The following is a 17,560-nucleotide window of genomic DNA, read 5'->3' as shown; positions in this document are numbered from 1 at the left end:
TTCCTTCCTTCCTTCCTTCCTTTTTTGACAAATGGTTGTCATGTCTTTATCTGAAGCTCTCCAGTAGAAGAAACTCTTAGATAACTTCATTTCATTGCTAGTGACACCAGAATCTTGACTCCTGCCTATCCCTCCTCACACATGCAAACAGCCTTTGAATTTTGTTGATTTTACCTGCCAAGGTCTTTTTCAGTCATCCCCTTCTCATCACCCCATTCCAGAATTTTCTCTGGCTCCCCACAGCACACAGAATAAAGTTCAAACTTCTCAGCCAGGTATTTAAAGCCCTCTATGTCTGTCCCCAGTTTCCTTTGCCAGTCTCATTTCCCCCTATTCCTCTTCTACTCTGAGAAACCTCACAATGAGGCATAGAAAGGGGTGTGTGACTGTGGGTATCTCAAAGACCCTGACTCCTTTGCCCCATGATAAAGCCTTTTCCCCAGAAAGTTCATTTTATTTACTTTTTAGACCACATACTTTGAGGGGGTAGCTAGTGAGGGTCAGTGTGGGCAGCATGGGCAGACGGTGTAAGCCATAATGGGGCTTCAGGAATGTTCCAGTTGATCTCATTTTCCCTTCAGCTTAGATGGACATGTGGACAGAGCTTCCAGACATTGGTTTCCTTCACTTGCAGGGAGTATCACACAGGGAACACAAGCTTCCATGGATTTGGCTGTGTTCAGTGGGAGGAATGGCAAGGTTCCCTCCTTTCCTTCTGTTAAATACATGATAAAGAATAAGCCCAACAGCCCTGAGCTCCAGTGAGTCTGACCTAGATCCGTGCACAGATCCTATCTATCCATCTGTCCCCCAATCCTAGCCTCACCTTGTGTCATTTTTCTCTCCATCCCCACCCCTACCCCACCCCCAATCATGGAAAGGAATGGAGAGCAAGGCCCTGAACTCCATTCTTCTATAAGAAAATTAAGGCAGACCTCTCACATGGACACAAAGAGCTCCAGACACAGAAAATGTCAAAGTTTCTGTTTATTGAGCCAGAAAGAAAAGCAATAAATAAAAAAAGAGATAAATTCATGCAATCAAATCCTAGGTAGATCCCCTAGGCAGGATGAGACAGGGGATGGTGGGGAGATGGAGACAGAGACAGAGAGAGACAGAGGCCCTAATCTATATCTAAATCCATAGATCCTTGCATAGATATAGAGAGAGCAAGAGAGGCACCCAGAATTACCAAGAAAGAAACAGAGACAGAGCTATAGAGAGACAGGGACAGACACAGACATATAGAAAGATTGAAATAGGAACAGGCAGACCAAAAGAGAGATTGAAATAGAGACACAGAGATAAACAGATTGAGAGGAAAAGATAGAGACAGATCAAAATAGGAAGACAGCAACACAGAGAGGCTCCCCTCCCCCACAAGCACCCCCCAAGGCTGGGTCCTAGGGGCCTCCAGCTGTGCTGATGACATGGAAGAGAGTGACATTATAGAGCACTTGGTGGCCATTGTTCCAGGTGTAGAGGGCACGTTCACGAGGGTTATAGTCCAGCATGGAGATGTGGGAGTACTGGTTGTGGAAGGGTACGTCCGTGTACTCATAGCTCGACGTGTTGGTGAAGTAAGCGAAGTAGACCTTGGCCCCGGCCAGATGTGAGTTGGTCACATAGAGAACGCCACAGATCATGAAGGCCTCACCTGCACTGCGCTTGGGGTAACCTGTGTCCCATGACCGCATGACCTCGAGAGTATGGGGGTCCAGCCGGCTCACCACGATGTTGCCTGCATTCTGGTTAGTGGTGTAGACAGCCCATAGGCCACTCTCATCCACCATGAGGTCCATGTCAGAGAAGCCACCCCAGGAGTAGGGGAAGGTGTTGTTGTAGCCAGCCCCTGGCAGACTGCGCTGGACCAGCACTGAGCGTGACCGGAAATGATATTTCACCACCACATTGCTCTGATACTTGTTGTAGAAGAGAGAGCCATTGTAGACCACGTGGCCTGTGCCTGCCCATGGTTGTGGCAGCAGATGCTGGATGAAGTTCTGTCCCTTCACAAAGTCACCCAAAGTGCGGAATTCAAGCACCCGCCGTCCCTTGTAGTAGCCATCCATGTACCACACCTGAAGGGGCAGCCATTGGTCAGCTGAGGTGCCCACTGCTCCCTCTTCCCTCCCCCCCCCAATCATAGGGAAGATCCTAGGTAAACCAGCAAGCCCTGTCACCCAGGGCACTAATCATTAGGGATGACCACTGATGACCAGAACAGTCATTTGGATGGGACCACTGGTCACTACCAGAATGGCCACTGGTAACGATCAAGCACTAGTCACCCAGGGGTCCAGTGGTTATCTAGAATCTATCAGGCCCTAGAGAAGCCAGAAGTTACTAAAAGGATCACTCTGTGGTTATTGGGCAAATCCTCTAAGAACTTCAATTTCTCTTCCTCTTAGCATTCTCATTACTCCTGTTGTAACTAGCCATGGTCTTGACCTGGCCCATCCCAATTGCAGTGCATACTTCATATCTTTAAGGAAGCCTTTCCTTATTATAACCACGGACTCCTTTGGCTTTCTTCCATTTGCTTGTTTCTATAGGTGAAGGCAAACGTAGCCATTCTGGTCAGGGGAGAAATGCTATTTTTTATCACTGTCCTAGTCCTTGGAAATTTTAGAACTATATAAAGGGTTCAATTCAACAAACGATTCTAAGGTTTTAGTGTGGATAATGTCCTATATTCAGTCCTGGAGATGTTAAGATAGATTTGACCCAGTCTCCTCTCAAGGAGCTTAAATTCTAATGGTGGAGGGGGCAGACAAGTACACAGGTAATTCTGATACAAATGTGAAAAACTGGGGGAAAGGAGAGATCCAGACCAAGAGAAAGGAAAGGGAAATCTGAGCACTTGGTATTAAGTAGAATGTGAGGGATGAAGGAGAGAAAAGAATCAACAGTGACTCAGAGGTTTGCAGGCCAATGTGACTTAGGATGATGGTGCCATCAACAGAGATAGATAAATTAAAAGTAGGGGAAGATGATGAGGACAGTGAGATCACTTGCAGCTGGAAGGAGGGAACAACCAGGAGGACTTCTTGGAGGACATGGCATGTAGACTTGGACTTGTTTCAACAGAGGTAAATGGTATGAGTGTGGATGTGGTGGGGAGAGGCCATTCCAGGCATGAAGGATGCTGTTAGCAAATGTAGAGAGATGGGAGAAGGCAGGACAAGGATGGGGGCAGAGAGTAGTCCAGTTCCAATGCATCACAGAGTACAGGGGAGCAGTGTGCAATGAAAGATTGACTGCAGCCAGACTCTGGAGGACTTTGAATGCCAGGATCAGGAGTTATGCTTTATTTGGTAAGTAACTGGAAGGTACTGAAGGTTTTTGAGCAGAGAAATGACATTCATAGCTGTGTGTTAGAAAGATCACTCAGGAAGCATATGGTAGGTGAAAAGGGAAAGGAGACTAGACACAGGAAGGACGATGACGATTACAATGATGTCAACAAGAAGGGATAAAGCCCTAAACTAGAGCTGTAGCACCAGCAGTGGCAAGAAGCAGATAGATGAGACAGATGCAGTGGATAAAAGTGTCACAGCTAGAAAGGGCCTCAGAAGTCACCTAGTCCAGTTTATAGATGAAGAAATTTAGGCCCAGGGAGGTTAAGTGACTTGCTGAAAGTCTCACAAGTACTACACATCAGAAGTAGAATTTGAACACACAAGCTTTGACCCCAGGGCACCATGAGACTCTTTTTCCCTGAACAACATGGAATCAATAGAATTTGGTGACAGACTGAATGGGGGGGAGTCATGGTGGGAGCCCTGAAAGGTGAGGAAGATGAAAGACTCATAAATGACTCCATGGTTTCAAGCCTAGGTGGCTGAGCATGGTTATGTCATTAACAGAGAATGAGAAGTTAAGGAGGAAGGAGGAGGAGGAGTTTTGGTTTGGACATATTGAATTGGAAAAGTCAGAGGAACATTGAGATGGAAATATCCAGCAGACAGCTGGAAAAATTGGACTAGACCTCAGGGGAAGTTAGAGGTAGAGGTATAGCACTGGAAGTTATCAAAATGGAGGTTATCATTGATACCATAGCATGATCGATTTAGAGCTGGCAGAGACCTCAGAGTCCATCAAATCCAGTTCTTAACAGTTTTGTGTGTGTCATGGAACCCTTTGGTAGTCAGTCTGAGGGAGTCCATGAACTCCTTCTGAGAATAGCGTTTTTAAATACATAAAATAAAATACACAGGATTACATATAAAACCAACTATACTGAAATACTCATTAAAAAATAACTTTATGGACCCCAGGTTAAGAAATAAAATTCAATCCCCTTGTTTTTCAGTTAAGAAAACTGAAGACTGGCCGGGTTAAATGACTGACTTAGCCTAGATCACAGTCAGTAAGTGGTAGAATTAGAGTGGGTGAGATCACTAAGGGAAAGGATGGAGAGGGAGGAGGGAAAAGGGCCAAGCACAGCCTTGGGGGACACTATATTTAAGAGACGCAAGAAGGATGAGGAGACAGAGAGGGAAGCAGAGAAACAGGAAGATAATGGAAAGACATAGAAAGCAGTATCAGGGAAACCAGAAAAGGACAGATTATCAGGCAGAAGGGGGCGGCCAGCAGTGTCAAACACTACAAGGAGGTCAAGAAGGAGGAGGACGCTAAGAAAAGCCCATGAGATTTGGTGATTAAGAGGTGACTGATGGTGCTGAGAGAAATGCTACCCAGGAGAGTGGAGACAGCAGAAGCCAGCTTGCAGCGAGAGACCAAGTGATTCTGAGGACCGCCTCAGGGGCACTGAGTCAATTATAAGAGAGAATTAGGGAAGGAGGGTGGGGGACAATATATGGAGGTGGGGAGAGGTTACAAAAATTTCCAATGATAGGATTATATCTTCCCCTTCAAATCAAATTAGGGCCTCCCTGAGGAGGGAAGCCATTTATTTCACCCTCTTCCCTAGACCAGAGAATTGACCGGTCACATCTGACACTCAGATCTGGGATTCCCCAATACTGGACCGTGTCTCCATATAATATTGGGCTTTCCAAGGCAGACTGAGTCAGGAAATAGGACTTACACGACTGTCTGCACTGGGGGCCATGGTGTCTGTCATCCAGGATCCAAAACGGGAGCCCATGGCACGGATGGTGATAGGGTTACTGACTCCAGTGAGCTTGCCACAGCCTGGTGGAAGGAGAAGGAGGCATGAGGAATGGAGGGATTGGAAGATTCTATATGGGGCATATTTGGGAGGTAAAGGTGATGTTCTGGAGATCAGGATGGAGCTACAGTCAGGGAGCTAGAGGTAAGTGATTAGACCAGATCTGGGCACACCAACTTCTGCAGCATGGAACTGGAGGTGGGGAAGGTGGAGTCACTACACTGTACCCAGTTTCTGCAGCATGGAGCTAGTGGGTCAAGCAGGGGTAAAGGTTTGGGGTCCAGACATACCTAGCTTCTGTGCACAGGCATGGAGCCGGGCCTCAAGAACCAGCACTCGTTGCTGCAGTTCCTCATAGTCAAAGGCACCCATCTCCTCCTGGATGGCTGCTAGGCTGGCTGATAGGTTCCTCACCTCCTCCCGCAAACGCAAGATCGTCCTTGTGTCTGCCTTGTACTGCTCCAGTACTGAACTCAGAGGTAGCAGCTCGGTCATTCTGTCCTTCAGCTCCTGTTGAGTGGGCCCTGTCACCTGACTCCATGCCAATCCAACCTCTCCCCCTAACCCAGTCCATTTGCCTCTTTTTGTATCCCCAGTACTCAGCTGACTCAGCTCAATGACACAGAGCTGAGACTTAATACTGATTAATTGATTGACCCAGATATATTGACCCCTTACAAACCTCTGACCTCAAACTGAACCATGCCATGACTGCCAGTCTCAGCCCCATGCCTTTGACCCTAGGGATCCCACCTGGAAACTCTTGGCTGACAAGCTGCGGGCCCCATCAGCTGCCCGGAGCCTTGAGTCCAAGCTTCGCATGAGGGACTCTGTATTCCTCACGTACTGTAGGTCACGAAATGTCCGTAGTTCAAGGACTTCCATGGATTGGGAGACATTTTGGACCTGGGGGCAGAAGCAAGTAGAGAGAAAGATACTCCCAAGGTAAGATCATCACCCCCTGCTTGGTCTGTCAAACCACCAATTTTTTCTAGCCACCTAGCCCTAGTCAGATCAGATGTGCCCCAAATGGATGGCACTTCTCTTTAACTCCTGACCCCTCTCCCCAGGGCTAGAACACTTCCAAGATAGCAAGTATGTCCCCTTAACAGGGACCTTGCTGACTCCTCTCCATGGGGCTGGCCCATCTCTGAGATGGCCATAGCTTCCTGCTAACTCCCTACCCTCTCTAGAATCAGAACACCCTGAGGCTCCCAGTACCTTCCTCTGACCTCTTTTTGGAGCTCCAGTATGCTTCCAAGGCACCTAGAACCTCCCTTCTGAGTGAGGCAGCAGGATGTCATGGATGGCTGGGTTAGAAGTCAGAAAGCCCTGAGTCTAAATTCAGTCCCTGATCCTTACTAACTTTGTAATCATGGCCAGTTCACTCCCCTCTCTAAACCTCAACTTCCTCGTCTATCAAATGACTACAAGTAATACTTTTATTATTTAGAGTTGTTGGAATGTTGGGAGTTTCCAACGGGAAAATACAGGTAAAGTGCTTTGACAACTTTAAAGAGGGATATAGAGATCACTTTATTGACCACTGAACCTGCTGATTCTTTTCCCCAGGCACAGTAAAGGTAATTGGAGCCTTCATTTCTCTTTTTTCCCCAGAGCTGGTGAAATTCTCAAGCATGGCTTCTTGACCCTCTTCCTGGGGCAAAGAGGCCCTAGGTGAGAGGCACTGGGACTGTTGAACATTAAGAAAACCACAGGAGATGCTCCTAGAGAGACCCTGGTGCTGAAAGGCCCTTAGCAAACCCTGAAAGGACAATCTGCATTCCCAATTATTGTAGAGGGGTCATGGAGAAAGCAGAGTTGGCCAAGAGGGACTCCCCACCATCCATTCTGCTGCCCAAACCCTCTCCATCCTGCTGGGGCCAACTGAAGCCCCCTTCTTCTCCAGGAAGCCTCCCCCACTGCTCTAACCCCCACCCCTTCCCCTCTTCTCAGCTCCCATGACACAGGATTAAACACCCTTTTAGTTTCATCTCATTGCTTTTCTAAATAAAGAAATGAAGATTGGAGAGATGAGAAAGAACTTGCCCCAAATCATGTGGCTATTGGGAACCAGAGCCTGGCTTCCAAAGCCAGCACTCTTTCTGTGATACCAAACTGATCTGCTATAGGCAGATCTATTCTTGGCCCCAGAGGGTCTCACTGGCAAGGACTCAGTCATCACGATCATTGACCCAGAATTGGATTTATGGCCAAAGGACATGTAGTTTAACCCCTTCATTTTACAGACGAAGAAAGTGAATCTTGGACTTAAGTAACTTGCCTGAGGTCATATAGGAAATAAGTATCAAAGGTGGGATTTGAATCAGGACCTCTGACTCCAGAGGCAGTGTTTTTTCCACCGAGTCAACAATGACAGAATGATAGAGCCAGAGAACTCAGTCTTGAGGGTCTGGATGGATATGATTCTGTCTGGAGGGCTCTGAACACTCTGGGAATCCTTATCCTCAGCCTTAGGAGACTGAGTGAACCTCAGTTTCTCTATCTGTAAAATCAGAAGGTTAGATTAGCTGATCTCTAAAGCTTCTTTCTGCCCCTAAAGTTTGTTAAGTCTATGAATCTTGGATGGTTGGGTTGGAAGTCAGGACAAAGAGACTTCATAGGATTGAAGAGATCAAATATATACTGAATAAAGCTGGGTTCCTCAGCCTGATGAGTAAAGGGGCCACAAGGGCTTTGAGAATTCCATACTTGGGTATGTATATGTGTATGTGTATATGTGTGTGTAGTGAGAGGCAAAGAAGGTTCTAAAAAAACAGATTGGTCAAGTTTGAGTCTCCTTTCTTCTGCCCTTCTCCCCCTTCCAGGCACCTTCTCCATGAGCTGCCTCAGCTCCCTGCTCCGACCATCACGGGAACAGATGTTCTGCACAGGGATGACAGCTGTGCACACACACTTTCCGTCCGGAGCCTGGGCCGAGGTGTAGAGCTGCCAGCCATCCTCGGGACTTTGGAACAGCGTCTGCAGAGGAAGAGGGACATTTATGGGGATAAAGAAGCCCCCCTCCCCCCACCTCCCACCATACTGCAGAGGTAAGAGAGGGAGGCAGAATCCTCTAGTGGGGCCATCCAGAGCTCTGAAATTCAGGGCTGGCCTCCATGATGCCTGTCTTGCCAACTGATTCTCAGTCTTCATTTCTGCATGAATCCAACTTAAGGGGTCTCCCTTGTTCAGACAGACCTGCAGTTAGATTAGCTTCTGCTGTTAAGCAATCCACCCTTGGCTTTTCTGTGTTCTCTGAGTCCTGGAACTTTCCTGCTTTGAGCAGGGAAGAACCAACCCTAGGAGCTGAGAAGGTAGGGTTACCCTTTGCCCTTACCCAAGCTCTAGCCCTCAGTTTCAGAAAGGGGTGTGTGTGTGTGTGTGTGTGTGTGTGTGTGTGTGTGTGTGTGTGTGTGTGTGTGTGTGTGTGTGACAGAGAGACAGAGAGAGAGAGAGACAGAGACAGAGATAGAGAAACTGACAGAGACACAGAGAAAGACGGAGACACAGAGAGAGACAGAGAAGTGGCCAGAGCCTTCACCAGAGAGTAAAAGGATGAGACTGAACTTGGCATTCAAAGCCTCTATAATACAGGTCTACTTTCCAGACTGGAAAAGTATGGGCCTCCACTCCATAGGCCCTCTAGCTAGTACATGGTCCTATCTGGAAAGTCCTCCAGAGTTCCATTAAGTATCTGGTCCAACTCTTGCCTAAACAGGAATCCTCTCTCTTGTGTGAGCACTGCTCACAAGTGGCATGGGAGCTTTTATTGAAACACCTCCAGTGCCCCCAGGAAGAAGGATCCATTACCTCCCAAGGCAGTCCCATTTTCCTTTTAGATGCTCTCACTGTTAGGGAGTTTGTCCTTATCTCTTCAACTGTTCAGTATTTCACTATACCCCCATCTGCTTTCTCTGCATCCTGTACCCCTTGCTCATAATTCTGTCCTCTGGAGCAAAGTAAACCAAGTTTAATCCCTGTTTCACGTGGCAACCCTTCAAATCCTTGGACCAGCTGTCATGTTCCCCCTCGGTCTACACAGGGCTCAACATCTGCATGTCCTTTCATCAATCCTAGTCTTTCATGGGACCCAGGCCCTTTACCATCTTACTCGCCTTCTTTTCCAGTCTGTCAGCCTCTTCCCTAAAAGGTGGAAGCTAGAATGGGATATAGCACTCCTGTGGTTGTGATCAGGAAGCTGGCAGGGAGACTGCCCCCTGTCTGGGCAGACATTCTACCCTTGTTAATACAGTCCAAGCATACATTTGACTGTCAAGTCACACTGCTTTGTAATATTGAGCTTTTAGTCCCCAAAGTCCTCTGCCCTCCTTTTCGGAAAAGATTGTTGCCTCCCGATGCCCCCTTCACCCCATACTTGCCCAGGTGACTTTGGAAGTGTAGCACAGAACTTGTTATTAATGTGATGTACTGAAAAGAGCATTGGACTTGGGATTGGGAACACCAGGTTTCGCTCCTGCTTAAGATATAACACTTTAAGGTTTGTAAATCACTTAACAAATACAATCTCAATTGATCCTCAAAACAAGCCAGGGAGGTAGGTGCTATTCTTATCCCTGTTTTACAGAGGAGGAAACTGAGGCTGAAAGATGTTAAGTGACTTGCTCAGGGTCACACAACTAGAGTCTGAGGCTAGTGCAAGTCTTCCTGACACCAGGTCCAGTGCTCTCGAGGTGACTCAGGGGTTAAAGTGCTGGGCCTGAAGTAAAAAACACCCAAATTCAAATCTGGCCTCAGACATTTACTAGCTGTGTGACCCTGGGCAAGTCACTTAACCTGTCTGCCTGTTTCTTCATTTGTGAAAGAGTGATAAGAATAGCACCTACCTCCCAGGGCTGTAAGGTTCAAATGAGATAGTTTCTGTGAAGTACTTAGCAAAGTGCCTGACACATAGTAGGTGCTATGTAAATGCTAGCTATTATTATCTATTGTGCCACTTAGCTGCCTCTGGCTATTTCTAAAATTTACGGCTGTATAACCCTGGGTCAGTCACTTTTCTGTCTGCCTCAGCTTTCTCATCTGTAAAATGATAATAATAACGTCTGTAGCACTTCACAGGTTGGTGTGAGAATCAGAAGACATGATGGATGAAGCATTTTTGCAAACACTGAAGTACTATATTAGTGTCAGGGGTGAGTAACCCTATTTAATTTCAGTTCATCAGGTTTGACCCATTAGTCTAGGTAGAGGGTCTTCACCTCACTTCTATGAAATTTTTTTTTAATGCTAGGGCTATATTTCAATACATTTGGTTTCCTTTGTAACCTTCTGCATTTTATTTTATGCATTTCAAAATGATTCTGAGAAAGAGTTCCTAGGCATTACCAGATTGCTGAAGAGGCCTAAATTTTCTCTGATCTCTATAGATCCAAATTCTGTCCTTTAAAGCCTAGTCCAATGACCACTTTCTTCTGGAAGCCTGCCCTGACTAGTCACTGCAACTCACATAGATTTCTCCATCCTTTGAACTCCATAGTCCTTGAGGTTCACACCCCTCATCTGGCCAAGCCTTATGTTCACTTAATAATCCAACAGACATTTATGGATGCCTGATGTGTGTGGGCTCCATGTTAGGTGGTGGGTACGGAGGCAAATGGATCAGGCATGGTCCTGGTTGGAGGAGGGGCTCTCTAGTAGGAGAGAGAAAACTACCATAAGGCAGAGTGGAGCAGAGTGCAGGAGGGGTGGATCAAGGGAGGAAGGGATACAGGGAGAGAAAGAAACACAGACACCCAGATCCAGAGAAGGGGGCACATATGTACATATGGAAAGGGACAGACACAGATGCAGATATGGAAATACAAGAGACACATATGAAGACCCAAGAGAGAAAGACAGAAAGGGAGATGGAAACAGACACCCAGACACAGAAGGAGAAAGACAGAGTTAAAGATATAAGGAGACACACATAGCAGGAGACAGGCCCAGACACACAAGGCCCACAGAGGGGCAGACCCAGAATCACAGATAGGTCAGGCAAAAAAACTAATCCTCTCAATTCTCAGCCAGTGCAGAGATGTGGGCCTGGTGGGGTCTGCTGGCCCCCAGTATGCACTTCATCCAGCCTAATTTCCTGGACTTAGGTCATGCTATAAACATTGTATTAGAGGTTCTATGGCAGCTGTGCCTGTAATGCAAAGGGTCTCCAAGTCATAGCCTCTCTGAGAATGGCCCTCCAAGGCCATCTAATTCAATTCATACCTGAAAAAGGATACTCTCCAGGAAATACCTGATAAGGGATCACTCAGCCTTTCTTTTAAGACCTCCAGAGGTGGGGAGCTCATTTCCTCTGGACTCAGCTCACTCTGCTTTTGGATGGCTCTAATTATAAGGCAGTTTCCCCTTAACAGAGAGTCTAAATTTGTTTTTTTCCCTTGTATCCACTGTTCCTAGTTCTACCCTCTGGAGCTGAGTAGAAAAAGAATCATTCCTCTTACATGTGATAGCCCTTCGTATACTTGAAGAGAGCTGTCAGATTCCCCTCCACATCTTCTCCAAGCTAAAGCCTTCTGGTTTCTTCTGCTGGTCCAGAGATGGCAGCAATTCAAGGCCTCTTATTACCTTGGGTGCTCTCTTCTGGAAGCTTTTTATTTTATTATCATCAGAGTCTTTCCTAAAATGAGGGACTTAGACCTAATACTACAGATTGGTCTGATGCAGGCAAAATATGGCAGGGTTGTCCTCTCCTTAGGCTCCAGAGAATAATCATCCTTTCTGGGGACTGGAGTAGATAAGGTTGGATTTTCACAGACTAAGTTTTCTTCTAGCAAATCTGCAGCAGGTAGGAGTCTGGTCAGGAAATTAGGCTCCCTTGTCAGGGAAGACCCCAGGGGCTACTCTGTGCTTTCAGTGATAGACATTGGATGAGACTCCCCCAAAGGCTGTTCTATCCAGAGCTCAGACCTAGTACAAACAGAAGCTCCAATGGGGGTGGGGGGGTGGGAATCAAGTCCTTTTCGAGGGATTTATTCTGCTCACGACTGTCAGTGCAGATCCTTCTACCTCCCTCCTACACTGCCTCCCTCCCACGCTCTCTCCACCCCTAGAGTCCAGAGAGGGCCAGGGGAACTAGAGCTATTAACACTGAGTTTCCCTCCACCTGGGGAAGGGGAATGGCAGGGGGGAAGGTGAGGAAAGGGAATGGCAGGGAGGGAGGGTGAGGAAAGGGAATGGCTGGGGGGAGGGTGAGGAAAGGGAATAGCAGGGGGGGAGGGTGAGGAAAGGGGGGTGGCAGGGAGAAGGGTGAAGAAAGGGGGATGGCAGGGAAAAGGATGAGGAAGCAGAAGAAAAAGGGAAGAGGGGAGAAAGGAAAGAGAAGAAGAGGGAGACAATAAGGGAAAGAGAGAAGGGAGAAAGGTAAGAAAGGGATGGAGAAATGAAGACAGGAGTAAGAGGGGGAGGAGGTAGGAGAGATGAAGGTGATTAAGAGGGAACAGAAAAGGGATGATTCCCAGCCTGGCTCTAAGCTATAGCCCCTTATTAGAATCTTAGAGCCATAGACAGCCAGAGGGGCAACAGCTCCCAAAGGCTATCTTAGTCCATCCTCTTCAGTTTACACATGGAAAAGCTGAAGCCCAGAGAGGGAAAGGAACTTGTCCAAGGTCACACAGCACATCAAATGATACCTCCTCCACGAAGCCTTTCTTTAGCCAGCAAAGTTCACTACCTCCTCCAAATGTCCATAGAAACTTGGTTCACATGTCTCTTCAGAAGCTCTTGCGACAGCTCAGTGGTGTAGATAGCACCCTGGAGTCAGGAGGACTTTAATTCAAATCCAGTCCCAGACACTTACTGGCTATGTGACACCGGGCAAGTCACTTAACCCAGACTGCCAGGAGAACTTTCCTCATATTGTCTTTATTTGTATCTCATCTCCTAAAGACACTGAGTTCTGTAATGGTAAGGAAGAGGATTTCTCTCCAATCTTTGTCTCTCCCACGCAGCTCAGGACCAGACTCTGAGGAGCTTCAATGTTTGCTGAATGACTGCACAGAAGGTGAGGCCTTACATTTGTTTAAGGAAAACACCAAGCAAGCATTTTCAGAGGAAATCTCTACCTTTCTCCTTCTCCCCTCTTTTTTCCTTTTCAGAAAGTTCAGGGTTCAAAAATTACAATTAACTTTTTTCCTGCCTTTTTTTCTTCTAGTGTGTTGAACTTTTTTAGTTCCTCTGGAAGCAAACAATTGCTTTTTCCAATTAACATCTAAAATAGTGAATGGCAAAAACAGAGGCAGAATTTAAATGGCGAGGATGAAAGGCTTTCTTTTTTGTCTTTAAACAGATCGATGCGTCCCCTGTACTCTGCATCTCTCAGGGACCCTCCATCAGTTTCCTCACTGGCAAATATGATTTATTAAACATTTATGCTAAGCAGTAAAGTGAGGAGCCCTCTTAGCTGCCTGTATATGCCTGAGGCTTCTCTGTAAAGCAAAGCCAGCTAGAGAACAATGTAGTTTGAAGAAAACAGGGAAATTGAGGAAGCCTCGGGCTGGCCAGTTCAGAATAAAGTCAATCCACCAGTGTATGGGCGGGTGGGGAGGGGGGAGGGACATGAGGACCTGATTTTGAATCCTAGCTCCTTACTTACTAGAAGTGTAACCAGAAGAGATGACTTTCCTCTCTGGGCCTCAGTTTCCTCAGTCAAATGAGGGTCAAATGAGTCGGAGGTCCCTTCTTGCTCTTAACTCTGTACTCAGTTCTGGTGGGTGCAAAAGTGGTCCTCGGGGCCCAGCTAACTCTGTTGTATGGCTCTGCTTCTCCCATCACCATTTCAGGCAAGGACTTTCACAGAGACAGCAGCACTTAACCAGTCTAATCAATCCCCCTCATAATTTCTGGATCATCCAATTCTCTTAGAAAAGACCAACTTGCTCTCTGTAATGCCTCTTTCTGACTTCCATTTTGGTTAAACCAGCTTATTTCTATTCAACCTACTTCATTTCAACAAGTCTTTACCAAGTACCTCCTAAGAGCCAGGCACTGGACTAGAATGAGATCAAACACAAACACAAACAGTCCCTCACCTCATGCAGCCTGTATTCTGATACAGGAAAGCCACGTAGACATATAGATTTCAGGCTGAAAGGGACCCTGAGGTCATCATTTTACAGATGAGAAACTGAGGCCCAGAGAGGGGAAGGCCTAAGGTCACCCAGATAGGGAGTGGCAGCCAGTATTTGAAATCACCCCTTCTGACCCCAAGTTCAACTATTTTTCTGCCATACTATGGTGATGTCTTAGTCATCTAAATCCTGGTAAGTAAATACAATGTGGTTTAAAAAAAATATATGCATATATACATACACTTTTATATATATGCATACACACATATACATACACATGTGTGTATACACACACACACACACACACACACACACACACATATATATATATATATACACACACACACATACATACATAAACTTGGGGGATGCTGGAAAGCATTACTATCTGAGGGGAATCCCTCTGTCTGTTCCTAGCACTCCTGGGGATGTAGCCAAGCCTATGGAAGTACCAGACAGGTCCAACCTCTAAGACAACTAACAGGAAAATAAGCACCTTTCTTTTATCTCTTTGAATTAGCCAAGGATGTTCAGAATCAGCGCAGCTGGGCATTCCATGGTGAGCACAGACCAGCCTCTGCCCCAAAGGAGCTGGTTGTCCTCAGAGTCTCCCAGGTTCCTCTTGGCAGCTCTGGAGAAATGATTTCCTGCTCATATCACGCAAGTCTGTCTCCTTGCAGCCATAGGCAATTTGTCTTTCTGCCAGTCAGTTTTGGGTTCCTGGGAGTTGTCCTAAGGCCATGACCACTGATGCTCCTTTCTTTGTCCCACCTCACCTCCAACCCTCTGGGTACTACCTGTGGAGATAGCCACATTCCCATCCCTCACTGTCTGTTGAAATCTTACTTATCCCAAAGCCACCTCCTTCAATGAAGCCTTTCCCAATTCTTCTCAAGGGATTGCCCCTTATGGCTTTAATTCTTCAGAGATCACCTAGTCTAACCCCTTCCTCCCCTTTAAAAATGGGAAACTCATACCAAAAGGGAGAAAGGGACCCAAGTCATGGGGTTAGGGAGCACCAGGGTGGGTTTTAAACATAAATCTAATTCCAAAGCCTCACCTTGTCCACTATGCTTCCTTCCCCAGAGCTGCCTCCTGCCTCAGGGGGCTCTTTGCCTTTTTATGACTTCTCATTATGTCTTGCACCGGTTATGGCTCCCGCTAGACTATGAGGTCCCTGATGCAACAGACTGTGTGTCACTCAGAACAGAACAGGGCACACAGATGGTCCTGGCAAGTGTGTGTGGAATTGATGTGCTTTCCTGAAGGGACCAAAATGCCCCAGGCTGATGGAAGGACGGCCCCAGCCTGCCCCTGTAGGGGAAATGAAGCCTGATAGGTGCGCTGAAAGGGCCTTAAAGAAAAGTCATTCCCACCTGTCCAGGAAGGAAATATGAAAGTCAGCCTCTAAAGTCTCCTGTTAGCTTCAGATCTTCTGAGTCCTTGGCACCGATGACTTGGGAGGGGTAGGCAGGGCAGGTGTGCCTGCTGACTGACTGACTGCCTAGCTTCTCCATGCATCCCAATAGTTTGGAAATGGACCTATTTTCAGGGAACAATGCTGAAGAAAGGATGAGCATCTGGGAGGGGGCCCCTCATGGGAAGGCAGGAAAAAAGTATTGGGGAGGTCCCCCAATGTGGTCTCTGAGTATGCATCATTCCAAGCGCAGCAGGGATTGAGGAACTAGGCAGTCTTCATCAGGCAGGGCTGGCAAGAAATAGCAGTCCTTGGAGTGGGGGCAGGGCAGCAGGAGGAGAAGCAGGAGGGAGGGGGGACCTTTAGAGCAGGGCACTGAGAACACAGCTTGGCCATAAAACTCTCCCCACATCTGTTTTCCATTCTGTTCTCTCTCCTGTCCTTGTCCTTCACCCTGAAAGGACAGATTTAGCTTTGGGCTGACTCTGGGCCCTGAGTGGGTGGTCACTGAACAGGCCTCATCTCAAAACCCATAGAATGGTTTGCTCCTGTTCACATACCCCTTTAATGAGAACACAAGACCCTCTCTAGCCCAAATCCTCATTCAGTGAAGAGCAGAAAAAACATTCCAGGTCTAGAGTCAGGGAACGTAATCGCTTCACTTTCCTGAGCCTCAGTTTCCTCATCTGTAAAATGGGTTTATTCGTCAGGGTTGTTGTGAAGAACAAATAGGAAAATGGATGTGAAAGCATTTAGAAAAGTCTGGCACAGAACTGATTTTAAACCTATATCATCATTCTGCTCAGAAAGGTTCTGTCCAGATGAGCTGCTCATCTGGCCTTTCCCTCCAGAGACTGGTAGGGAGACACCCCCTTGGTCTAAAAGTTAAACAGATGGAAAGCCCTTACTTCTGGGAGAGCCCAGTGGCTTCCTTCTGGCCAGAGCTCTGGGTCAGCTTTCTCAGGTCTTCCCCTAGCACTGCAATGTTTTTCCCACTTCAGTGAAAGGCACCTTAATTAAAGAATCAGAAACTGGAGATGAAGCTTTAGCAACAGGGCATTCTGCAGTGAGACACCCCACCCCCTTGTCTGCCTGCCTGCCTGCCAGCCCTGATGAACAGGGCCAGCAGTGGGAAACAGCCACGTTGATACGAGAAAACTAAAAGCTTGACTTCTGCATCCCTTTAGAGAATGGAATGTGAGCAGCCTTTTGCCAGTAGGCAGCCCTGGACATTCTCCTGTTCCCCCAGCCTCACAGAGCACACTCATCTACCTCCTGTACCTCACATTTTATAGATAGGAATTCTCTTTCTCCTTAATGAGGCAGGTCCTAATGGTGCCTTCCCTGTCAGAGCATTGGCTTTTCTTTTCTTTCCTGGCTGGGTGCTGGTACCAGGAGCCAAGCCCCAAGCTGGAGCCAGGGGAGCAGGGCCTTGCCTCTGTAAGGAGAGGAAGCTGGAAAGATGGCAACCCAAAGGGAATTTCACAAAGGCCACATTGCTGCTGCAGGAATGGGTGCCCACTTAATCTCTTTGCTGAAGTTGTCAGAAGTAAAAATGAGCTGTTCCGAGGTTTGCAGACACTTCCCTCGACTCACAGGAATTCAATTTCTGGAGACAGCATAAATTTGCAACAGTAAGAGCCATGGCTGGGCAGAGAATATTGGCTGGGGATGGATTCCTGAAATCAATCTGACGTGTGGAATGGGCACAATGCGGGGAATTCATCTTCTATGGCTGAGACATTTTATACCAAGGTACTCGTTTCTGTCCAGGGTGCACAAAATGGTGGCATTCTGCAATGCCTAGAGATAGAAGATTGAATTGTAAGGAAGACGGGAAGCAAAATAATTCTTCCCTTCTACACTTTGCCCACACCAAGAAGGTCTAGGGGTGAGTATGTGTTTATAGGGGCAAAAGGGCCC

General features: G+C 47.1%; 1 protein-coding gene across 6 annotated transcripts in view; it reads right to left on the bottom strand.

Annotated features, from left to right (window-relative positions):
• Positions 1–969: 969 nt before the first annotated feature.
• The window catches only part of OLFM2 (olfactomedin 2), a 55,747-nt gene continuing 39,156 nt past the window's right edge, over positions 970–17,560 (bottom strand). For 5 of the 6 annotated variants that reach the window (XM_072602464.1, XM_072602462.1, XM_072602463.1 and 2 more), the window contains exons 2-6: positions 7,970–8,119; positions 5,891–6,043; positions 5,428–5,647; positions 5,054–5,160; positions 970–2,081 (exon numbers count right to left, since the gene is read on the bottom strand). In XM_072602464.1, the coding sequence (XP_072458565.1) occupies positions 1,404–2,081; positions 5,054–5,160; positions 5,428–5,647; positions 5,891–6,043; positions 7,970–8,119 (1,308 nt within the window). In that variant the 3' untranslated portion in view covers positions 970–1,403. Of the gene's footprint in view, positions 2,082–5,053; positions 5,161–5,427; positions 5,648–5,890; positions 6,044–7,969; positions 11,575–17,560 lie in introns of those variants that run through there. The other variant, XM_072602461.1, reaches the window with a different exon arrangement.

This window comes from Notamacropus eugenii, chromosome 4, assembly GCF_028372415.1.
Source record: "Notamacropus eugenii isolate mMacEug1 chromosome 4, mMacEug1.pri_v2, whole genome shotgun sequence".
Taxonomy (NCBI): Eukaryota; Metazoa; Chordata; class Mammalia; order Diprotodontia; family Macropodidae; genus Notamacropus; species Notamacropus eugenii.
Note: the sequence above shows the minus strand (reverse complement) of the source record. Positions and strands in the feature narration are given on the sequence as shown.